Genomic DNA, 23,666 nt, shown 5'->3' on the forward strand with positions numbered 1-23,666 from the left:
CACCAATTCCAACAACAACCTAGTTTTTCCCATGTGGTCTCCCATCCAGGTACTGACCAGGCTCAGCCCTGCTTAGCATCAGTGAGTAACCAGTCTTGGGCTGCAGGGTGATATGCCTGTGGCATGTGATGCGCAGTTTCAAATGCTGTTTTTGGTGAGTGTGTTTGTTGCATCTGTGTTGTTTTCTCTGCTCACTGCATGCTGTTTGTGTGTTTCTATGGCAATGGGGGGGGGGACTACAGGAGCGTCACGTGTTCGGGTCAAAACTGATTTTCAATTAAACAAATGGATGTAAACTTCGCACTCAAGTTAATCAATAAAATTTATTTATCGCCAAGCCCATGTATTCGTGCAAGTAAATTATATGCATAGTCAATGCAAACACACATTTAGGGGTGAATTATCATCAAGAGGCACAAATGATGCGAAATGTGCAATGTGTTTTACACAAAAGCACAATTTTTTTTCAATTGCATCTACCACAAAAATTCAAACAATTAAACTCTTTTTTTGAAAGAGTTTAAAAATTTGCATGAGGTGAAAAAACATCCCTTGAGCAAACTAGATATAGTGACCTAGAATGATCTGCATTTGGCGTAAAGTCAGCATTTGAGTAAAAGTTTTTACAGAAATTATTTGGGAAAATCAATTTTTATCAATCCATACTTCCAAAATACTGAACACTTTTTTGTAAAATATAATTCTAGAATAATAAAAAAAGGTTACGATTAATGAACAAATAACTCTGTAAAAACCTTCAGAATATTAATATGAATAAAAGTGTGAAGTTTAATGTATGTGTTGCTGATTTATGGATTGCTGAAGGAGAAAAAAACTATTTGAGAAAATGGCCTTCAAAAATAGGTCTTGTAATTGAAATATTAGTACAGAATTTGATAAAGTGCAACAAAAGAAACACTTAAAAGTGTGTTTTTGGATGCTTTCTTTGCATTAGACCACGGGTGTCAATTCCAATTCCTGGAGGGCCGCAGCTCTGCACAGTTTAGTTCCAACCCTGCTTCAACACACTTACCTCTAGGTTTCAAACAAGCCTGAAGGACTCAATTAGTTTGATCAGATGTTTAATTAGGGTTGGAACTAAACTGTGTAGAGCTGCAGCCCTCAGGGAACTGGAATTGACACCTGTGCATTAGACTGAAAAAGTAAAACTTTGTTCAAAGCCAAATAGGTCAAAATCTAAAAATAAATTGAAAGATGCTAAAAATAAAAGAATAAAACATATAATAATAATGTTTTTACCTGGAGTGTCTTGCCTTAAAATAGAATAAAAGTAATAAAAAAAGTGCATTGAAGGTCCTTTTGTTTCTTGAGCACCAGCTTTGAAAAGAAAAACATCCCAGCTGGTGTTTATTTTCAAGATATGAACTCCAAGGCTGATGAGAAATGCATTTAACAGGAGTTTATTATAGAGAACTGTAGATCCCACATCTGGCTGTAAATGAAGCAGACGAAAGCGATCAGCTGCAGATGTGTCCACCTGCTCCAAAGCGAAGGAAAAAACCAGACAACACAGTCTTTGTATCTCCAAAGCAAGAGCAGCGTGTCCATCACTGGAGCGCAAGACAGAAAAACACTCCATTCTCCACAGATAGCAGCTGTCTAAAGGTTGAAGAGTGTCTATTTTGCACCACTTTACCCATAATGCCCTGTTTGCTGCTGGTTGTTCACAGCATCCATGTGTCTTTAGAGTCCAGTGGAGTGAGCTGAGGAACATTGGGAAGGAGGAAGATTAAAAAATGTTTTTTATCATAGGTATTTGCTGTGAGCGGTAAAAAGCCAAGAGAGAGAGAGGGAAAATAAAGATAAATCCATGTTTTTCCATTGCATTGTGCTACATTTGTAGATTGTACATGTTCACAGTTCACGGGACTCTGAGTGCATCTTCTAATTGGCTAAGAGGAGAGAGGTGGGTTGTGGGTAATGAAGGCTGTTAGCTGCTGTGGCAGTGGTGGTCATTCCCATATGAGGACTGAATTGGACACGGCCAACTTCTCGAATCTGGAGTTTAAAGAGAGAAAGGTACACTCTTTTAGAAAAACAGTGCACCTTTTCATTCAATTTACATACTAGGGGGAGGGGGGTATTTATTTATTTAATTGTTTGTTTGTAACACCATTTTTTAAACAAAAGTTAATGAAACAAACAAACAAAAAATCAGCAAAACAAAAGCACAATATACTGTAGCCTACATTAAGCATAAGAACACAAAAAACCAAAACATCAAACAACAAAAATGTAAATAATAACAAAGACAATTGATTAAAACACACAGCAAATTAATATTATTATTATTATTACTACTACTACTACTACTACTACTACTACTACTACATGTGACACCGTTTTTACCCGATTTAAAAAAAAAACAAAACAAAAAAACAATTTGAACAACATACACTCACCAGCCACTACACCTGTCCAACTGCACGTTAATGCAAATTTCTAATCAGCCAATCACATGGCAGCAACTCAATGCATTTAGGCAAACTGACCATCAGAATAGGGAAGAAAGGGGATTTAATTGTTTTTAATTGTTGACGGGCTGGTCTTAGTATTTCAGAAACTGCTGATCTACTGGGATTTTCACACACAACCATCTCTAGGGTTTACTGAGAATGGTCTAAAAAAGAAAAAAATATACAGTGAGCGGCAGTTCTGTGAGCGCAAATGCCTTGTTGATGCCAGAGGTGAATGGCCAGACTGGTTCAAGCTTATAGAAAGGCAACAGTAACTCAAATAAGCACTCGATACAACTGAGGTTTGCAGAAGAGGATCTCTGAAAACACAACACGTCCAACCTTAAGGCGGATGAGCTACAGCAGCAGAAGACCACACCTAGTGTCACTCCTGTCAGCTAAGAACAGGAAATTGAGGCTACAATTCGCACAGGCTCACCAAAATTGGACAATAGAGGATTGGAAAAACGTTGCCTGGTCTGATGTCTCAATTTCTGCTGCCACATTCGGCTGGTAGGCTCTGAATTTAGCATCAACAACATGAAAGCATGGATCCATCCTGCCCTGTACCAACGATTCAGGCTGGCGGTAGTCGTGTAATGGTGTGGGAGATATTTTCTTGCCACACTTTGGGCCTACTAGTACCAATTGAGCATCGTGTCAATGCCACAGTCTACTTAAGTATTGTTGCTGACAATATCCATCCCATTATGTGTATGTCTTCTGATGGCTACTTCCAGTAGGATAACGCGCCATGTCATGAAGCACGAATCATCTCAGACTGGTTTCTTAAACATGACAATGAGTTCATTGTACTCAAATGGCTTCCAAAGTCACCAAAACTCAATCCAATAGGTCACCTTTGAGATGTGGTGGAACGGGAGATTTACGTCATGGAAGTGCGGCTGACAAATCTGCAGCAACGCTGTGACACTATCATGTTAATATGGACCAAAATCTCTGAGGAATATTTCCAGTACCTTGTTGAATCTATGCCACAAATGATTAAGGCGGTTCTGAAGGCTAAAGTGGGTCCAACCCAGTGCTAGTAGGGTTACTAATAAAGTGACCATTGAGTGTTTAACAAGTTTATACATTTTCTATTTTCTTTAAACATATTTTTTTCTATGTTCAGCTCAATAAATAAAAAATTAAAACAGTTCACCCCCCATGAATAAATGCTTATTTATTTCCACATACATATTAAACCCATAAAAACAGCATGAACATGCTTTCATTATCTACTCACTCTCATGCCATTCCAAATCTGAAATTTGGAATGGCATGAGAGTGAGTAAATAATGAAAGCATCTTCATTTTCATTCAGTTTTTAATTATTACATCATGTGAGAGAGCGACTGGAAGATGACAGACTAATACGGCGCAGGCGTTTCTCATATAAATCATCATGTTTAGAGCTTCTCATTTTCCCCTTCACTCACAAACTGAGATCTAAAGCCAAAAAAAAGTTCAAAGTGATGTTGTTTATGTCTTTAAAGTTTTTAACTTTAATAATTTACAGCATTCAGTGCTCATAAGCTGGATATTAACTATCTATTACTGTAAATGAGTCATGTGATAAACAATGTGATGATGTGATTAAGTTTTAATGTGTGCAGTTTTGTATTAGTTTTTGAAGTATAGTTCACCCAAAAATGACAATTGTGTTGCTGCTCTCCTTTGACTTTAATTGTAATGTGCTCCAATCTATGAAAGTCAACAGGGACTATCAAATATTTGTTTTCCAACATTCTTAAAAATATCTTCTTTTGTGTTTATCAGAAGAAACTCATAAAAGCTATGTACATGATGGAGAGTAAGTTTTCATTTTTGTGTGAAAAGATTTGTTCCTTTGACTTTAAATAGCCCTAGTGTGGAGGACTCACAATGCTAGCATGATTTAGCATGTTGTTATTTGACGAGTCTACACTCACTGTCTTTCCCACAATGTGGAGAAGCATAAAAAAGCATACCACCCAGACTGTTGCATGCCCAGAGTGAAGCATGGGGGTGGTTCAGTGATGGTTTGGGCAATATCATGGCATTCCCTAGGCCCAATACTTGTGCTAGATGGGCGTGTCACTGCCAAGGACTAGCGATGTCCTCTGAAGGACCATGTGCACACTATGTTTCAAACATTGTATCCTGAAGATGTTGTCGTGTATCAGGATGATAATGCACCAATACACACAGCAAGACTGGTGACAGAGTGGTTTGATGAACATGAAAGTGAACTTGGAACACATTCAATGGCCTACACAGTAACCAGATCTGAATATTATTGAGCCACTTTGAGGTGTTTTGGAGGAGCGAGTCAGGAAAGGTTTTCCTCCACCAGCATCATGTAGTAACCAGGCCACTGTTCAGCAAGAAGAATGGCTCAAAATCCCTCTAGCCATATTGCAGGATATGAATTAGTCATTTCCAAGACAAACTGATGCTGTATTGGCTGCAAAAGAAGGTATTGGCTGCAAAAAAAGGGCCTTCACCAATAATTCTCAAACTCAGTCCTGGAGGTCCGGTGTCCTGCAGATTTTAGCTCCAACATGCCTTAACACACCTGGATGTGTCTAGAAAGCCTAGTAAGAGCTTGATTAGCTAGCCCAGGTGTGTCTGATTGGGGTTGGTGCTACCCAGATAGCAAGAACATTTGGGCCATATGTGGGTGATAGCTGGCACATGTGGCTGAGGTATGGCATGGCTGAACAGATATGGGCCAGATTATTACCATATATGTTTTGCCATACATTCAGAAAAGACGGGAATGTTCTTCTGGTTCACAGCTCCTTTTGCAGTTTGTGGACCAGTTAACAAAAAACACATAAGAGCCTAGTAAGGTTCAGCTATGGCTGACATCAGTAAACATCGACTTCTGGTTGACTTTGGGATTGCATTTGGAAAACTGGAAACTGAACACAGGTGTAACGTTAGCAGACATCTGCCACACCACACTTCAGTGGCCAAGTCTTCCCTGCGAGCTTAACATTCTTCCCGCCTGTCATTTGATTCAGGTAAGTGATAATTCTCATTTAAAGTGATTTACTTAAATATTACTTATATAGGACTCATTGAATGATTAGTTATTCATTTAATTAAGAACTGCGTCGAGTTGAATAGTATTTTCCCCTTTGAAAGTGGTGTTAATGTAACGTTAGCGCTCCAACAGTTTGCTGTTTAAATTAACGTTAGCATTAAAGTTATTGCCAATTTGCAATGACCACAAAATACGGTTTATTTATTATAGATAAATAGCTATTTGTGAAAATGTTCAGTCACATTTCAGTGTGGTTTAGTAAGGTTTAAAATAAAAGCTGTCCCATTAGGCCGAACATGATAGTGGAAGCCAATAGTAACATATATATGTATATGTGTGTGTATTTATATATATATATATATATATATATATATATATATATATATATATATATATATATATATATATATATATATATATATATATATATATATATACATTTTTAAACTTAAATGTACATTTATGTGTATTAATATATGATATTTATATTTATCTAACAATTATTTCTATTTTATATTTTTCTGTTTGTATGTTGTAAAAATGTTTTCTAACTTTTATTTGTCCACATTTTGTTCAATAATTGTTTTATCTGAATGTTATTTGCATTGATTAATCTAAATTTGATTGTAATTTTTTGGGGGTGATTTACTCAGTTAATATATGTGGTCTGCCACATGTGGGACACATAAGGGCATAACAGAACTCAGCCTTACTAATTTTGAATACAAGGCCCATATCTGGGCCACATAAAAATAGTCTACTTGGCTCAAGCATGGTGGATTTGTGGCACTACTTTGGATCAGTTCTGGCTAAAAGGATGTGGGGCAGTTCTGGGCCGGGGAACACTAACTGATCTGGGCCACATCTTAGCTGTTGATTTGGGCCAGATCAGGGCCAAAGGAAATTTGTTGACTGGGTAAAATCTGCAGGACACCGGACCTCCATGAAGAGATCGAGAACCCCTGCCCAACGCCATACTAATGAATTATTGTGATCTAACCAGGTGTTTCAGTTTTATTGTTCAACCCCTGTAGAATACTTAAGACACACATACTGATGCTAGCATCCAAAAAATTCATTTTGATGGGGACTTTAAAAGATACCAACACATGCTAGTAACATCTAATAGAGAAGCTAACACATGCTAGTATTAGACTAACAGTGTTAGCGAGTAGCTAGGTGCTAGCTTAGCTACATTTTACAATAGCATGACAGAAGTTTAGCTATTTATGCTACAATGTAGCTTTTCCAGTAGCTAGCTACTTTTTCCAGCAGCTATATTCCATTTAGTGAGCTTGGAATGGTCTGAAGCAGCAGTTTGTCATCTTACAAGCCAACATGCTACACAAATCTACTGGTAAGTCACACATCTACATTTATTATTTATGTTTATTTATTACTTTGGTTTGCTTCTTGCTATTAGGCGGCCTTTACTAACAAGCTAGCTGTTATTTTTGTTAAAACTCCAAACAAACTCAATTTTGGCTTGATTCACGATTACAAAAAATGAACCATGATTTTATTGGAGTAAAATTTGGTTAAATATGTTTTTTGTAGTAAAACCATAGTAAACACAAAACGAACTATAGTTTTACTATGACATTTGAAGTAAAACCCTAGTAGCTACAAAATAAAGCATAATTTTAAAACCATGGATTTCACCAAAAAAAAACCACATAAGATTACTACAATATTACTATAGTAAAACCACAGTCTCAAAATCATGGTTTTAAAATCACACTACACAACATAAAACCATGATTACTACAGACATATATATTACAGGTTTACTATAGTAAAACCATGGTTCATTTCAAGCGTTTCAAGCCCCCAGGGGCCTTTGCTAACTCAAACAAACACAACATTTGTAGAGTAATGTGAACTCTTTAGCATTACCTCAACATTTAACATTTAATATCCATTTTAATAGTTGCCTAATATTATGTGTTCATTTAAACAGATGTCTCTCTTTAGGTGCGTGGCTAGAAAAATACTGAAACAGACATTTGTCTCGACTCGTTTGTAAATGACGGTCTCCGCAGACGTTCCTCACAGCAGCCCTGTGGTTGACAGGATTTGCAAACCACATTAAACTACAGTGCAGACAGAGAAAAAAGCAGCAGCTCCACAACAACAGAAACAACTCACGATGCCCTTGTTTACAGTGGGTTTCTAAATATAAAACATCTCAAGCTACTAATATTAACAAGTCAAAATTATCAGGGTTTTATGCTGCTTCTTTGTGCATAGTTGTGAGATGCAAAAACAGTGCTTTGGTTTTGATTATGTCACTATATTCCACACGCACACACACGCACACACACACACACACACACACCCACACCCACACCCAAAACAGTCATTTAGGAGATCCAATATGTAGCTGTCACTCCCAAAATTAAGTGTTTGAGTATGAACAATTACATTTTTTTCCTCTAGTTGGTAGTCTGGTTGGTTTTGTTGACTGCATGTTTGGCTGAGTTAGTTTTCTGTTAGTTTAGTGTGAACACAGTAACCATAAATGGATAGTTTAGCAGTTTTTTTTTTCTAGACTGTTTAAACTGAGACGGGCAAATGGCCAAAACAGAAGGGAATGTGGGAATGGAGACGGGCATCTGTGCCAGCTTACTTTAGATCGGTATGGACTTCATCTTCAGCATAGAAGTCAGTTCTTGTTTCTTCACATTGTCTTGTTTCCTTTGTCTCACCCTGTGAGGAGAATAGTTGAGAGATCAGGTCACACATTGTCTTATTATTGAATTCCATTTGTATGGTTTGTATTGTGACATATAGATTTATGTAAATGCAATTTTTCACCATAGAAGTGTGATGATTGTTAATAACACAGCCACCATGATCGCTGCAAACAGCCCCAACAAAACCAACAGTCCAACATTTCCATTATGGTTTGAAGACGAATCTATGACAGAAATGGATTGAGATACAAACAAAATTAATAGCACATATAAAACAGTATCAAGCTCAAAACAAAGTGAAATCAAATAGAAATAATAATGACAATAATAATACGAACAAAACTAAATTAAATAAAACAAATAAAACATTACACAACATATTGAACAACAAAAGAAATTAAATTAAACAAAACATTAAAATAATATCAAATAAAACTTAAATAAACCACATTATATTAACCAAAAAAAAAAAACACAAACAACATTAGATAAAACATTAAAATAAAATAAGGAAATGAATAAAATTAACTTATATTGAACAACAAAACACAAACCAAATTAAACACAAGATTAAAATAAAAAAAAAAAACTAATTAAATAAAACAACATTATATTGAACAACAAAACACAAACAAAATTAAACAAAACATTCAAACAAAACAAAACTAAATTAAATTACCCTCTATTGAAAACCAAAACACAAACAAAAGTAAACAAAACATCAACATAAAACCAAATAAAACAAAACAAAATAAAATTACTCTCTATTGAACAACAAAACACAAACAAATGAAACAAAATATTAAAATAAAAGAAACTAAATAAAATAAAACAACACTACAGTATATTTAAGAACAAATCTCTAACAAAATTAAACAAAACTATCAATGTAAACTAATACAAAACTAAAAATCAATATAAAATGACAAAACAAAAAAATACTAAAACAAAATGAAACTAAACAAAACAAAATAATAAAAGCAGAATGAAAGTAAAACAAATCTAAACAAGTCAAATGTAACAAACATAACAGAAAAGAAAATGTGACACCCCCCCACACCCAGCCACCCACAAAAAGCAGCAAAATACCAAAACCCAAACAAAAACACAAAATTACACAACATTAAACAAAACTGAAGTAATATTAATTTAAAAAGTAAAAATGTAACGAAAGTAAACTACAAAAAATAAAACAACATTATATTGAACAAAGCACAAACAAAATTAAACAAAACATTAAAATAAAACCAAATAAAACAATAGAAACTAAATAAAATAAAATGACCTTATATTGAACAAGACACAAACAAAAATAAACAAAACATTATAATAAAACAAACAAAATAAAATAAAGCAAGATTATAAAAACAAATCAATATAAAATAAAATAACACATACCGAAACAAATTCAAATAAACACAATAATAAAAGCAGAATGTAAGTAAAATTCTTTTAAATAAATCAAATGTTACACAAACATAGCAGAAACGAAAATGTGACCCCCACCCACCCACAAAAAGCAGCAAAACATCAAAACAAAAAAGCTAAATTACACAACATTAAACACAATAAATAAAAGAAACAAAATTAAAGACATCTTAATTTTGAAAAAAAGTCAAACTAATAAAAATAAAATTAAACAACATTATATTAAACAACAAAACGCAAACAAAATTAAACAAACTATAGGAAAACAAATCAAAATAAAATGAAATACAACATACTGTAACAAAATAGAAATAATCAAAACAAAATAATAAAATCAGAATGAAAGTAAAACAAATTCAAATGAGTCAAATGTTACAAACTTAACAGAAAGGAAAATGTGAGAAAACATCCACCTGAAAAAAATGGCAAAACACTAAAACAAAAAAGCTAAATTACACAACATTAAACAAAACATACAAATAAAAGAAACTAAATGAAAAAAAATCGTAATTTAAAGCAACAAAAGTAAAAAAAATTAAAGTAAATTATATTGAACCACAAAACACAATCAAACAAAACCTAAAAAACTAATGAAACAAAATAAAATAAAACAACATAATACTGAACCACAAAACATAAATGAAATTAAACAAAACATAAAAAACAAATAAATATAACATGAAATAAAATATGCTAAAACAAAATTAAAATAATCAAAAGAAAATTCTAAAAGAAAAACTAAAGTATAACAAATTTAAATAAACAAAAAGTTTACAAGCAAATAAAAAACACATATAACAGAAAACAAAATATGAACTCCGGCCATGAAAAAAGCCGCAAAAAAAATACAAAAATTGCACAAAACACACACTAAATAAAAACATAGCAAACAAAAATACACAAAACAATAAAATGTAAACAAAACAGAGCAAAATGAACATCCTAAAAACAAAACTAAACTAAACTAAACTAACCAAAACTAAAGCAAAACAAAGTTAACATAAAACAAACATTGTAATACTAACAACAAATGACAAAGACATACAATTATGCTTTGCTTCTAAATCAACAACTTCACATCCTCAAATGAATTATACAGTTCACAGAAAACGTTCAATCTGATTAAAAAACTTATCTTAAATAATTAAACAGCTATAATTATTACAGTATTCAAAATAAGTGTACTTGGGCTGATTAATATGACTCGGCAACTGTACAGCATGTCCACACGTTGGATGAACAGATATAAATAAACAGCCTGGAAACAGTTAGTTAATGAACAGCAGAATGAGTCACCCTGGCGTCTGTCACATGACCTACGTTTCAGAACGCTCTGATTGGTCAAAGTCAGATGAAGGGGGAAACTCCGCCCACCGCAAGTGACTCTTAAGCATCTGGATGTTCATAAATCAGGCTCAGATCTCAAACGCTGCAGACGCTCTGTGTTTAATCTCTGAATGCGTTACTCACTTCTTACTCTAAGCAAAAGCATATGCTGGATTGTGGATTTGGATCCATTTTTCAAGCAAATACCTGAAGACTTGTCTGTTGTCCTCACTGGATAGGACTCGAGTATGTAATCCGGTTCCTCTGTTGGTTCTTTTGGAGGTTCTAAAATTGCAAAACAAATATAATTATATGTATTTATTTATATGACTTCTGAATTATTCATGACCAGCTTCCTCAAAAAGTCATGTCAGAATAAGTTTTCCTCTATTTTATTTATTTATTTTTTTAATTTACATTCATATAGTAAACAGAATTTATTTGTTTATTGTATGACAAGCAACATTAATATTGTGTTGCCTATTTATTGTATAATTCTTTTAATTTTTCAATATACTTTTACTATTTTTACTTTTTTCTTAGTTGTTTAACCTTTTTTAAACTCAGTTTTAAGTAAGAAAATGAAAATGAAAATATTTATCAAATAGCTCAATTTAAATACATTTCCATGTTCCATAAATGTTCCATAATGTTCCATAAATGTTCCATTTATTTTAATTTAATTTAATTTACATAACTTGACAGACTAAAGTAGACCGTTTTACACAAACACACACGAAATAAAACTACTGAACGTTTTATTATATGTATACAAAAGTCTGCTAAACATTAAGTTGCCAACGTCTAAACATAATTACCTTACTTTATTAGATTTATCAGCCTTAGAACTGCATCCAATATCCTGAAGGAACATGCTTATCTGATTTACACAATTATTACATTAGCTATCTGCAGGAGTTGATGGATGATGGCGAATACATGGTACATTAAAACACATACAAACAAACAAACCAAAAAAATTTGTGATTTTGAGTTTCTGTATTTGTGTGCACTTATTTCTGATCCCTTGCTCCGATTAATCAACCCACAAACTTTACTAACTAGTTATTAAATAACAATGAGACGTGCTTCTAATCCATTGAGCTAGTGTTTAACTAAATGGGCGCATGGTGGCTCAGTGTAAGCACTGTAATTTCACAGCAAGAAGGTTGCTGGTTCGAGTCCCGGCTGGGCTAGTTTGCATTATTTAGTAACAATGAAACACATATTCAAAGTATTAATTTTTGTTGATATTAGCTGCAACAATTACCAAACTATCTGTTAATATTATCCATATTTTTTACTAACCAACTAACAATCAAGCTAGCTAACATTAGTTATCACAAGTTAAAGGGATTACTTAAAGCATTGAACTACTTTAATGATGATGACTAACTTTTATTTATTTTAATGTACTGACTAATTAACAAACAAACTAACTAAATAACTAACATTAGTTATCCTTAGTGGTCATGTTTTACAATAAGATTCCATTAGTCAATCTATTTACTAACATGAACTAAGTATAAACAATGGGATTTATTAATCATAGTTCAAAATGTACTAATGCATTATTAAAATACAAATGTGTGCTTGTTAACTTTAGTTATAGCACTGTGAGTTAACAAGAACTAACAACTTTATTTTCATTAACTAACATTAACAGAAAACAAAGTATTGTTTATGTTTGTAAATACATTAACTAATGGAACCTTACTGTAAAGTGATATATAAATACCATTACATTAACTATCTTATATTAATTACCATCACCACATTTATTAATACTAGTTAATATCAATTGCACAATTTACTCATATAACTATTAATATTATTAACTAACTAACTAGCTAACTCGCATTTAGTTAATAAAACACTTTTAATTAAACACTGAACTAGTATTTAGCTGCTATTAGTTAACTAACAATAAAAAAGATTTCTAAAATATGTATTGTATATTTTCCCAATACTGGGTTGTGAGTGGAAGGGCATCCACTGTGTAAAACATTTGCTGGCATAGTTGGCGGTTCGTTCTGCTATGGCAACCTCAGAAATAGAGACTAAGCCGAAAGGAATGTATTCTAAATTAGGTTGATATTAAGTTAAGTTATTGAATCTAACATGTTTAATAATCATTCATTAATTTTCCTTCACTTAGTCCCTTTTTCAGGGGTCATCACAGCAGAATGAACCGCCAACTATTCCAGCATATGTTTTACACAGCAGATGCCCTTCCAGCCACAACCCAGTACTGGGAAACACCCATCCACTCTCATTCACACACACACACACACACACACACACACACACACACACTCATACACTACTATTTTACTAATACGACTATTAATATTATTTACTATAACCAACCAGCCAACTAACCTTGGTTATATTATTTAACAAAGAAAGGCCTTTAAAAACCTAGTATTTAAAGTAACTAAATAAAAGGCTTAGCTATCATTAGTTAATTAACAATGAAAGCAATTTCTAAATTATTGTTGATAATAAACAAGTTGATATTAAGTTTTTGATGTAAACCTTGTGTTACTTTTCACTGAATCACTTTACTTGATGATGAAACCTTTAAAAGCATGAAATCTGACATGACATGAATGTGAATGATAGTGTCATTTGCTAAGTTATGTCATTTTAAATGCAAAGATTTGTCATGGCAACTTGACATAAACAAATACATCACAACTGGTCTTTATCTTTGTCATGACAACTTGACATTACCAAGATAACATAACATGTCATAAATCTGTCATAAACATGATTGTCATGAGGCCATTATAATTGTCATGAATACTTTTTTGATCACTTTCTGTATTTGTCATTACAATTTCTCATTAAAAGTGTCATTACTTAATTTTTAAAAGCATCATTAATATGTAATGACATTTTAATAACATTCAGCTTGTACACCCTGTAGTTGAGGTGACATATCAAGACATATTTATTATGGCTTCATGACAGTCATGTTTATGACAGATTTATGACAAATTTTGGTGTCTTGGTAATGTCAAGTTTAATTCAAATTGTCATAACTAGGCTATTGACACTAAATGACAGTTGTTATAAGCATGTCACATTAAAAATAAATAAATAAATAATGCACACAAAAAATATAGCTATAATTAATTTCCTTATCCCCTTAGTCCCCTATCTATCAGGGGTATCCACAGCAGAATGAACTGCCATAACTATAATTATAATCCAAACTGAAAATCATGCAAAACACATATGCCTGAAAATCTGATTGAAATTAGCTACATTTGCAAGTGTGTGTGTTGTGACACTGACCTGTCCAGGGTTTGGCCTCCACCATGTGACTCCACTCGCTCCACTGGCTGTGGTTGATGAGGGCGTCCTGAGCTCTGATCTGGATCTGATGCAGGTGACCAATCAGAGCATCTGTGATCATCAGACTGGTGCTTTCAGTGTCTGACTCTATGTCCACCTGAACACAGATCAACACAAAGCAACACTTAACAAACAACAACCCTCCTGATTCAGACTGATTCATAATAATAATAATAATAATACATTTGTAATAAACTTTACACATTTAATTAATATACACTTATTAGTTTAATATAAATGCATTGCAAGACTGGAGTAATAAAGCTGAAAATTAATCTTTAAAATCTGGAATAAATTATTACATTGAATTTTAAACTACTTTTGAACAACTATTTTATAGTGCAATAACATTTCACAATTATTATTATTATTATTATTATTAAATCTATATTAAACATTATTTACAAATGTATTAAATGAATTAAATGTCATTTTAAAATTCTTTAAAGGGGTGGTCCACTACGATATCATATTTTAGACTTTTTTTGATGTGTAATGTAGCTGTGTGAACATAAACAGCATCTCTGAATGTAAGACACTCAAAGTTCAATGCAAAGGGAGACCTTGGTTTTTACAGAGTTAGCTTAGCAAAGCCTACAATGAAAGAATTTTGGGGACTACAAAAAAATACTTCCGGGCCTGTGAGATCACAAACGTGCTTTTACCGCGCACACACACTGCGCAGCCAAGGGGCATCGTCAGAGGCACTGTAATGTTACAGCAGAGAGAGCTGCAATGGCGTCCAAACGCTGCTATTTCCACAGAGCTTTTTCTGTTTCTGTATTTGGGCTTCCACATGACACGGCACAAAGACAGAAGTGCTTACAGTTCAATATTAATTATTCCAGACAATTATAAAATACATATCAAGCATGATTTGACAAAACAGCTTCCAGAATCTCTCCAAGTTCAGTGCTGGATTCGGTTAAAATCTCCTCAAAGGAGCAGCTCAAAACCTGTAAGTGTTTTTATTTGTTAAAATTGATCATGACATGTACAGTGTCTAGCGTTAATGGTATGCTGTAGCAAAGATGTAAAAAACTGGAAATCTCTCTCTCTTCACCAGCGCTTGCAGCATCTCTCTTTGCATGTGCGACTGTGTAGTGTTTCTCTATAGGCAGCTTTACCTGCATTCTACATCTCAGATAATGAAGTCGCAAAAGAAATGTGAACAATTCATATTACTTACACATGCATATTCCGAATCTATGTGAAAGAAATTGTGTAACGCGCTGAGTTACAAAAAAAAAATTCAGGTGAGGTCGCCTAACTCATGTAGCAGCAGAAAAACAAATCAAGGCTCACACAGGTCGCATCCCACATCTAGTGCTTTATTCTTCTGTCAACAGCGTCACTGTATATTATAGAACAATAACTTAATCCGAGCATCAGAGTAAAAGAAACATCGGTCCCGCGCACATGCGCTTCTCGTGTTACGCGTGTCTACAGAATATTGACACATACTTAAACACAATGGCAATCTCTCTTAAAGGAGTCGCACCCCATTTTCACTCGTTACAGACAGTTGTCAGATTTTATTTTAGAGAGTGGGCATGAGGTTGACTGACTGTTTACACAACATAAAAGCGCATGCTTGTACGGGCGTGACATGGAGCCGATCCACAAATCACAGCACATTATGATAGATGACTAATCAGAGTCACTTGAGGGCAGGCCTTTCGGAGGAACTAGGAAATATATCAGTCATTTTCATGTTAGCTGAGTAGATGTATATAATCAAAGTAGAATATATGAAAAACGAATGTGATTTCCTTCAAGTGAAACATGAGCACACATTGCTTTGCATCTTATAAACACAACCAAGCCTTAAATTTACATTCTGGACCACCCCTTTAATGAACAAAAAACCTAACAGCAATTATTTGAAACAGAAATATCCTGTAATATCACGAATCCTCTCACTTTTGATGAATAAAGCACAAATTAAAATGAAAAACATACAATAAAATAAATAAACCCAACAAAAATTATATACACACACTTCTTAACTTTTTGTAACTAAATTCAACAGCAGTTTTTCCTTTTCATAATTTTTTTATTTATTAATCTTTTGATTAATTTTATTCTACACATTTTAATTAACACATTAATTAAAAACAAGCATGTTTAAAACTGACTTTCCTATTTAATTATCTAATAAAGCATACAGAGCCCTTAAAAGTGCAGTGACACACACACACACATACAAATACACACACAAAGGAATTGGGAGACAGCAGACAACTGGTTGTCTGATGAAAGGCCAAGCAGCCTGGTGTGATAGTAGATAAGATCAGCCCAAGCAGAGAGGACTGTGGGTCTCTGAGATTGTGTGTGTGTGTGTGTGTGTTTGCACTGAGAGGGTTGGGGCTCCAGAACTGTTTATTGAAGACTTATGAAATGAGGGTTGTGTGTTGGTCATAAAGCAGAAAAATAAATCTCAGAATGGGTACCTTGCTGTTTTGGGCCCTATTGAATTTTATTATATAGGCAAAAGCAGTTCAATATCCCCTATTATATATTTTAAAGGTTGCTGAATTTGTTTTGGAGGTCTCCTACATTGGATTTACATGCATCTAAGAGTAAAAAAACACTTAGATGTTTATATAATGTACAGTACAGGATCAACTATTTTCTCTCAGAATTTAGAAGTTTATTAATGGATCCACCATTATTAAAAGCTCCACCTTTCAAAAAGTCTACTTTGCTCTGATTGGTCATAGTTTTGTGATTGGTCCCGTGTGTACAAAGCATGGCTGCATTCCAGTCCAATTTATTTTAAGCTATTCTCTCCGTCTCGTTCCCTCAGATGTATGTTATTAATTACACAATTGTCCGCTACTGGTGAATGTAGTGTAGAACATCTGAATGGGTTTAAATGGAATGCCCTAAACCTTTGAGCACTTGGGAACTACACTGTTGTGATATAACAGTTGCACTGCATTCTGGGACATATGAAGCAGACTCACTCCCCCAGTCAGAATCGAGGGATGGAGGGTATATTCATGTAAACTTCCCTCCTTAAATTAAAGCACTTTAAAATGGCGGTGGTGTATGTTTGTAAGTGTGTTTCTGAAAGTAGAGTGGAATACAGCCCATATCACAAAACAACCATTACCATGTCTGAATTTCAGCTACTTTCGTCTTCCTTAGCACTTGATACACAATGATATCAACAGTCGCAATTAAATCACTTTTACTATATCAATCCTCATTATTTGGGAAGCTGACTTGCTTTCACAGTGTAGAAAATGGTATATTTCTGACATGCCGACAACACAAACAAAACTCTTTTTTTTCAGCAAACTACAGTGTTTGAGGGTCAAAGTAGACATTGTTTGTGTCCTATTTAAATTACTATCCAACCAATAACAAGCAGCTGAGGTTCAAGGTTCTTACCTTTGACCAGAAGTTGGAACCGATTGGCCGATAGTGCAGTAAGTATGTTAATGAAAAAGCAGACATGCCAACCAGCCATGATGGAGGACAGTTCCACTGGACCAGTAACTGCGTAGGCTCACCCTCCACCTGAGAGACTTGAACATCCTCTGGAGGATCTGGTTTCACTAAAACACCATCATTTAGAACATTTAATTATGAGCTACTTCATTTTGTCCCTTTTTTTCACGACACTATATACATTTCTGTGTAATTTTAACTCAAAATACCCCATGGATAATTTATTACAGCTTGGTGTTTTTGTGTCTTTTTAAATTCAAATTAGCTCGTGCTCCCCGTCCCCTTTCCAGAAAAGTGCGGTACCTCAGTTACTCAGACAACAAAAATCTGAATTTGTAATTTGTCATTGTTTTAACAATCAGTCATCATTATTGCTAACATTCCTAGGCTACTTTATAGGGTTTAACACAACGCAGGCTCATTAATGATACATACTGCTGTATACAATTCTGGTCAGCATGAAATGTCCCATGAGGTACATTTTATTTCAGTTTTTATTTTTGCGAATCAAACAGAGGCCGATTCGCGCCTGCTGTTCTCGCGTAAAATCCACTAGAGGCCGCTGTCAACTGACTGACTGACTGACCAACCAAGAGATATCCCCCACCCACCCTCTACCCTAACCTAACTAATAGTGTTTTCAAAAGCAATCCAGAAAATGAAAATGCCTGACTTTTACCACGCTTTCAAATCTTACCATGTTCTCACCCGGTTATTTACCTGTTTATTTTATTTTTTGCCCTTTGTTTTTGTTTTACATGCTATCTGGAACCCCGTTCTTCGCCAGACTCAAAGCCTGCGGTCAACTCCTCTCTGCGCCTCAAGTCCGCCGACGTACATGGCGAGCTACTGGGCAAACTGGTAACAGCAGAAAAGCCGTCCAGACAGAGGTGAGTGGTCAGCTGGTAGCATGAAAAGAAACAGATGCTGTCTGCGGTGTAATACCACCCTATATTGTTCGTTTTAAAGACAAAATGCAGCCATGGGTAGCTCTGGCTACATAATTCACGCTCTTCAGACGGGGGTAATTTTTCACAATGAGCCTGTGTTGGTTTAACATGTTATTAGCATGTTTAACCACATTTAAAGTATATTTGTGAACTGCTAATATGACAACCCACAACTAGCATGTTTTATATGCCATCACCATATATATGTTTTATATCCCAGTAACCCATATAGCACATTGCTAGCATAGTTGTTGCATCAACATGTTGCTAGCAAAGTTTTCATGCTATGTCTTCCCTTACAAAAAATTACCATAGTTTTACTACTGTAAAACTGTAGTAAATATGACAGCAGTAACCATGTTTTTTTTGTTTCAAAATGTGAATTTAAAAATCAGGGTATTTAAACCATTATTTTGCAATAGTAATATTGTAGTATTAGTACTGCAGTAAAGCTCCCCTTCACTATACTGGGGCATTAGGACCCACACAAACCATAGAATGAGCCCCTCCTGCTGGCCTCATTAGCACCTCTTCTGGCAGCAACCCAGTTTTCCCATGTGGTGTCCAATCCAGGTACTAACTAAACCATGTGCAGCCCTGCTTTGCTTCAGTGGCCGACCATAAGCTGCAGGGGGCTAGCTACTGTTACTATGGTTTTAATTTAAATGCCATAGTAAAACTATAATTAATTTAGTGGCTACTATCATTTTCCTACAAAAACATGTAATTTTGGTTTAACTATGGTTACTGCAATAAAGTTAATTCATTGCAAGTGTTATAACATTCATATCATGTGTTAGTGCTAGAGGTGTGAACCTACACTGGTCTCACGGTTCAGTTCGGTTACGATTATCATGCCATTGATTTGGTTCAATCAATATCTCAGTGCATCACGTTGCATTGATGATGCTTTCCATACACAATTTTATATTTTAATTCACAAGCGCTGTTCACCAATGAGTGACACTGATAAACTGCAGCAGCACAGTGTTGCCAGATTGGCCGGTTTTAGTTTTTGGGCTGCAATCAGTCAGCTACATCTGGCAACACTGCAGTGGCGATCACAGCTGATTCATGATAGACGCAGTGGAGAAAACCCGCACGCTCGTGTCTGTATCCAGAAGTATTGCTGTAACAGCCGAGAGAAGAGGAAAAGTTACGCAGCCAGTCAAATGTGCCACAGTGAGAGAAATCGAGAGAAATGGAGTTTACTTTAATTCTCTAAATCGCAGTGAAATAGGGGCTTCTGCTGTTTAGTGTCAGTGAAAGACTGTCCAGCAAACACACACGCAGTAAAATTGTGCACAGTTTCTGCGTTTTTAAGTAGTTGGAGCGTTGTAAACACTCGCGCTCGCCTCCCTCGCCATAGTAATCTGCGGCGACATAGCGCATATGGAATAAATGACATCAGTACACAATAACCAGTTATAATTATTACTGAACCGATACCGAATTGTCCACATCTGCACCACGGTGCACCGAAGAAACAATTAATTTTGACACCCCTAGTTAATGCTATGCTAGCATTTTGACTATATTGCTAATGTTTTAACATGTTGTTAAGATGCTTTATCATATTATTAGCATTTTTATAGCTTTGCTGACATGTCCAAGGCATGTGCATTTGTTTTAAAGTCTTGTCGGCTTAAACTCCTCATATATGGTTTTCAGAGTGCACAGACATGAAGTATGAGCACATGAATGTCTGTCACTCAGATTTAAACTAAGCACTCTTTCACAGCAGATGTAAAATACACAAATGTTTATGTCAAAAGCAACATTATGCAAACTTGTGTTTATGTCAGTGAATTTACACAGCTGGAGAACAAATTGCATGTGTATCAGTATGTTAAACTCCACTGAATACTCTCTAAGGTGGGGAAGATACTATGAGAAAGAAGGTTTAAAAAAAAGAATATGAGGGCTCATTAACTTACAGAGTTCACGGAGATCTATTTGGATAATGGTGGAGTTAGATCCCAGTGGGTTGATTTCAGTGATGTTCACCAGGATCTTCGAGGAGCTCCAGAACGGTGGGTCTGTAATTGTACACTCATTTACCCCGATATCCTTTTGCTCACACGGTTCACTGGGAATTTGCTTGCGGCCCTGGCCCTTCTGACTGTATGGAAACAACAGAAGTAACAGTGAGTATGTTTACATGAAAACCAATAATCAGATTTTAATACGATTAAGACTATACTCTGAGTAAGAGTCCACCATGTAAACAGCGACTTTTGCTTAATTTAATCCGAATAAGGTCATAATCGAACCAAACAGAAATTTGGGATTAAGACGTGGCGTATGCCGATCGGGCGGACGGACGGATGGACAGACAGACACAGACAGGCAGATAGATAGATAGATAGATAGATAGATAGATAGATAGATAGATAGATAGATAGATAGATAGATAGATAGATAGATAGATAGATAGATAGATAGATAGATAGATAGATAGATAGATAGATAGATAGATAGACAGACAGACAGACAGACAGACAGACAGAGAGACAGATAGATAGACAGACAGATAGATAAAACAAGTTGAGGCTCCACGTGATAGATATGCAGACAGACAGACAGACAGACAGACACAGACAGACAGACAGACAGACAGACAGACAGACAGACAGACAGACAGACAGACAGATAGATAGATAGATAGATAGATAGATAGATAGATAGATAGATAGATAGATAGATAGATAGATAGATAGATAGATAGATAGATAGATAGATAGATAGATAGATAGATAGACAGACACAGACAGACAGACAGACCGATATATAGATAGACAGACAGACAGACAGACAGACAGACAGACAGATAGAAAGATAGATAGATAGACAGACAGACAGAGAGACAGACAGACAGACAGACAGACAGACAGACAGACAGACAGACAGACAGACAGACAGACAGACAGACAGACAAAACAAGTTGAGGCTCCACCTGTATGAGGCTCTGTATAATGTGGGCAAGTTTGTCCTCTTGGTTTGTGCCCAGGAGCAGGAGATTTTCATATGATTCGGCACACGGCAAGACACACTGACGAAATGAGGTGGGTCTAAATGTAGAAGACAAAAATATCTCATGAGATAACTTTATACACAATAAACCTTATCTGTGAACACAAGCCGAATCATTCGAACAGCACTGGACAACTGTTCAGCTCGTGTGATCAGGGCATATACTCTACTCCACTATAGTAAATCTCTACCCTGCAATCTCACCCTTCCTATCAGGAAACTGTGGAGCTGTGATGTAGTGACTTCCTGTCAGAGGAAGTGCCTTGAGTTAAACAGAATAGGGCGTACAACTTTCTTTTGCAGCTCCCTGGGCTCAAAGTGTTTCCTTTATACTGGTACACTTCCTGGCCTTCCAGCAATCTGTCCAATACAAGTGCCATTTCAGACACATCCAGCAATTATCAGGACTGAATGTACTTTAACCCTCCTGTTGACCCGCAACCATTTTAACAGCAGAAAAATAACCTAAATTATTATTATTATTATTATTAATATTAATAATATTATTACGTTTTTCTAAACATTTTCTAAAATCAAACATTAGAAAATAAATCAACCACTGTCTATTTTCATATTTTCATGAAGGCTGTACACATATAAAGTACAACAGTTGTCCTAGGGGTTAATTTTAACGTACCAGCTATAAAAATCATTTTTACACCAAAACAAATACAAGCACACACATGTACACCCCTGAATATGTCATAAACATGACTGTCATGATGGCTTTTCAATTGTGTCATGAATTTTATAACCCCATCATTAATATTTAATATACTCTATAAATTAAAATGTTATTAAACACTAATGACGCTGTTATAAATTTAATTGATAGAGTATTGACACTTGTGCTGAAAAAATGTAATCACAAATTCATCTCGTCCACTAAAAAAACATTCGGATAAATGATTCATTGGATTTACTAATTTATTTTAAGGTGCTGTAAGTGGGAGCAAACAATTTATATGGGCTGAATTTTAACAAACAAATTAAGTTTAGCAATGTTCAACTAAATACAGTATGTTTGTTTAAATTCAGCCCATATAAACTGTTTGCACCCATTTACAGTGTACATTTAAAGGGTACCTATAATAAAAAAATAAACTTTTGTAAGCTATTTGGATAGAACTGTCTGTATGTATAGTGTGTCCACTGTCACATTGGAGTATTATAATCCCAACAAGTCTCTTTTTTTAAAATTTCCTGACGTTAAAATAGGACCAAAATCCCAGTGATTTTGAGGCCCACCATGCAGTTTTCCTCGCCCACCGAATTGATTGACAGGCACCATGTTTCTAAAATAACACGTATACACATGTCCACAGAACTTTTTTTGCAAATAAACTGAGATCAAAATATTTAAATCTCTTTGATTTTATAAGATTTATACATTTAAAATGTTTTTTTTTTTAAAACAGAGCATGTTTGTATAAAGACAGTAAAATCACTGTCTAATAATTAAACGCTATAATCGCCACGGCCGCATGGAAATGGCATTTGTGTGAGACTCATCATTTCAGAAAGGCTTGAATAAACGGCACCACAGATACATGAAATAAACTTACCTTGTATTTATGACTAATGAACTGGATTTCAGCTTCTTCCGAGTCTGTCTCTGTCACTGTGCTGTTTATCTCACATAACGCATAATGAGAAGCAGACACGGACATGGGAACAGTGGGTGGGGAGAAGCAGCTCATTTGGATTTAGATTTTTTTGTCAGTGTATTATGGTGTCATAACAATCTTGTTTATGACAGATATATGACAAGCCATGTTGTATTGATAATATCAAGTTGCTATGATAAAGACTGACAAGTTGTGATACATTTTTTTATGTTGTCATAACAAAGGCATCTCAAACAATGCCATCTTTGCATTTAAAATGACATAACTGAGCT

The 23,666-nt window shown here is 34.9% G+C and overlaps 1 protein-coding gene across 3 annotated transcripts in view; it reads right to left on the reverse strand.

Moving 5' to 3' along the window:
• Positions 1 to 304: 304 nt before the first annotated feature.
• The window catches only part of il11ra (interleukin 11 receptor, alpha), a 79,989-nt gene continuing 56,627 nt past the window's right edge, over positions 305 to 23,666 (reverse strand). For 2 of the 3 annotated variants that reach the window (XM_056466433.1, XM_056466430.1), the window contains exons 5-12: positions 21,690 to 21,804; positions 20,671 to 20,855; positions 17,724 to 17,890; positions 14,265 to 14,421; positions 11,169 to 11,246; positions 8,329 to 8,431; positions 8,141 to 8,220; positions 305 to 2,019 (exon numbers count right to left, since the gene is read on the reverse strand). In XM_056466433.1, coding sequence (XP_056322408.1) covers positions 8,142 to 8,220; positions 8,329 to 8,431; positions 11,169 to 11,246; positions 14,265 to 14,421; positions 17,724 to 17,890; positions 20,671 to 20,855; positions 21,690 to 21,804 — 884 coding nt within the window. In that variant the 3' untranslated portion in view covers positions 305 to 2,019; position 8,141. The remainder of the gene's footprint in view (positions 2,020 to 8,140; positions 8,221 to 8,328; positions 8,432 to 11,168; positions 11,247 to 14,264; positions 14,422 to 17,723; positions 17,891 to 20,670; positions 20,856 to 21,689; positions 21,805 to 23,666) is intronic. The other variant, XM_056466432.1, reaches the window with a different exon arrangement.

Source organism: Danio aesculapii, chromosome 10 (genome assembly GCF_903798145.1).
Source record: "Danio aesculapii chromosome 10, fDanAes4.1, whole genome shotgun sequence".
In the NCBI taxonomy this organism is placed as follows: domain Eukaryota; kingdom Metazoa; phylum Chordata; class Actinopteri; order Cypriniformes; family Danionidae; genus Danio; species Danio aesculapii.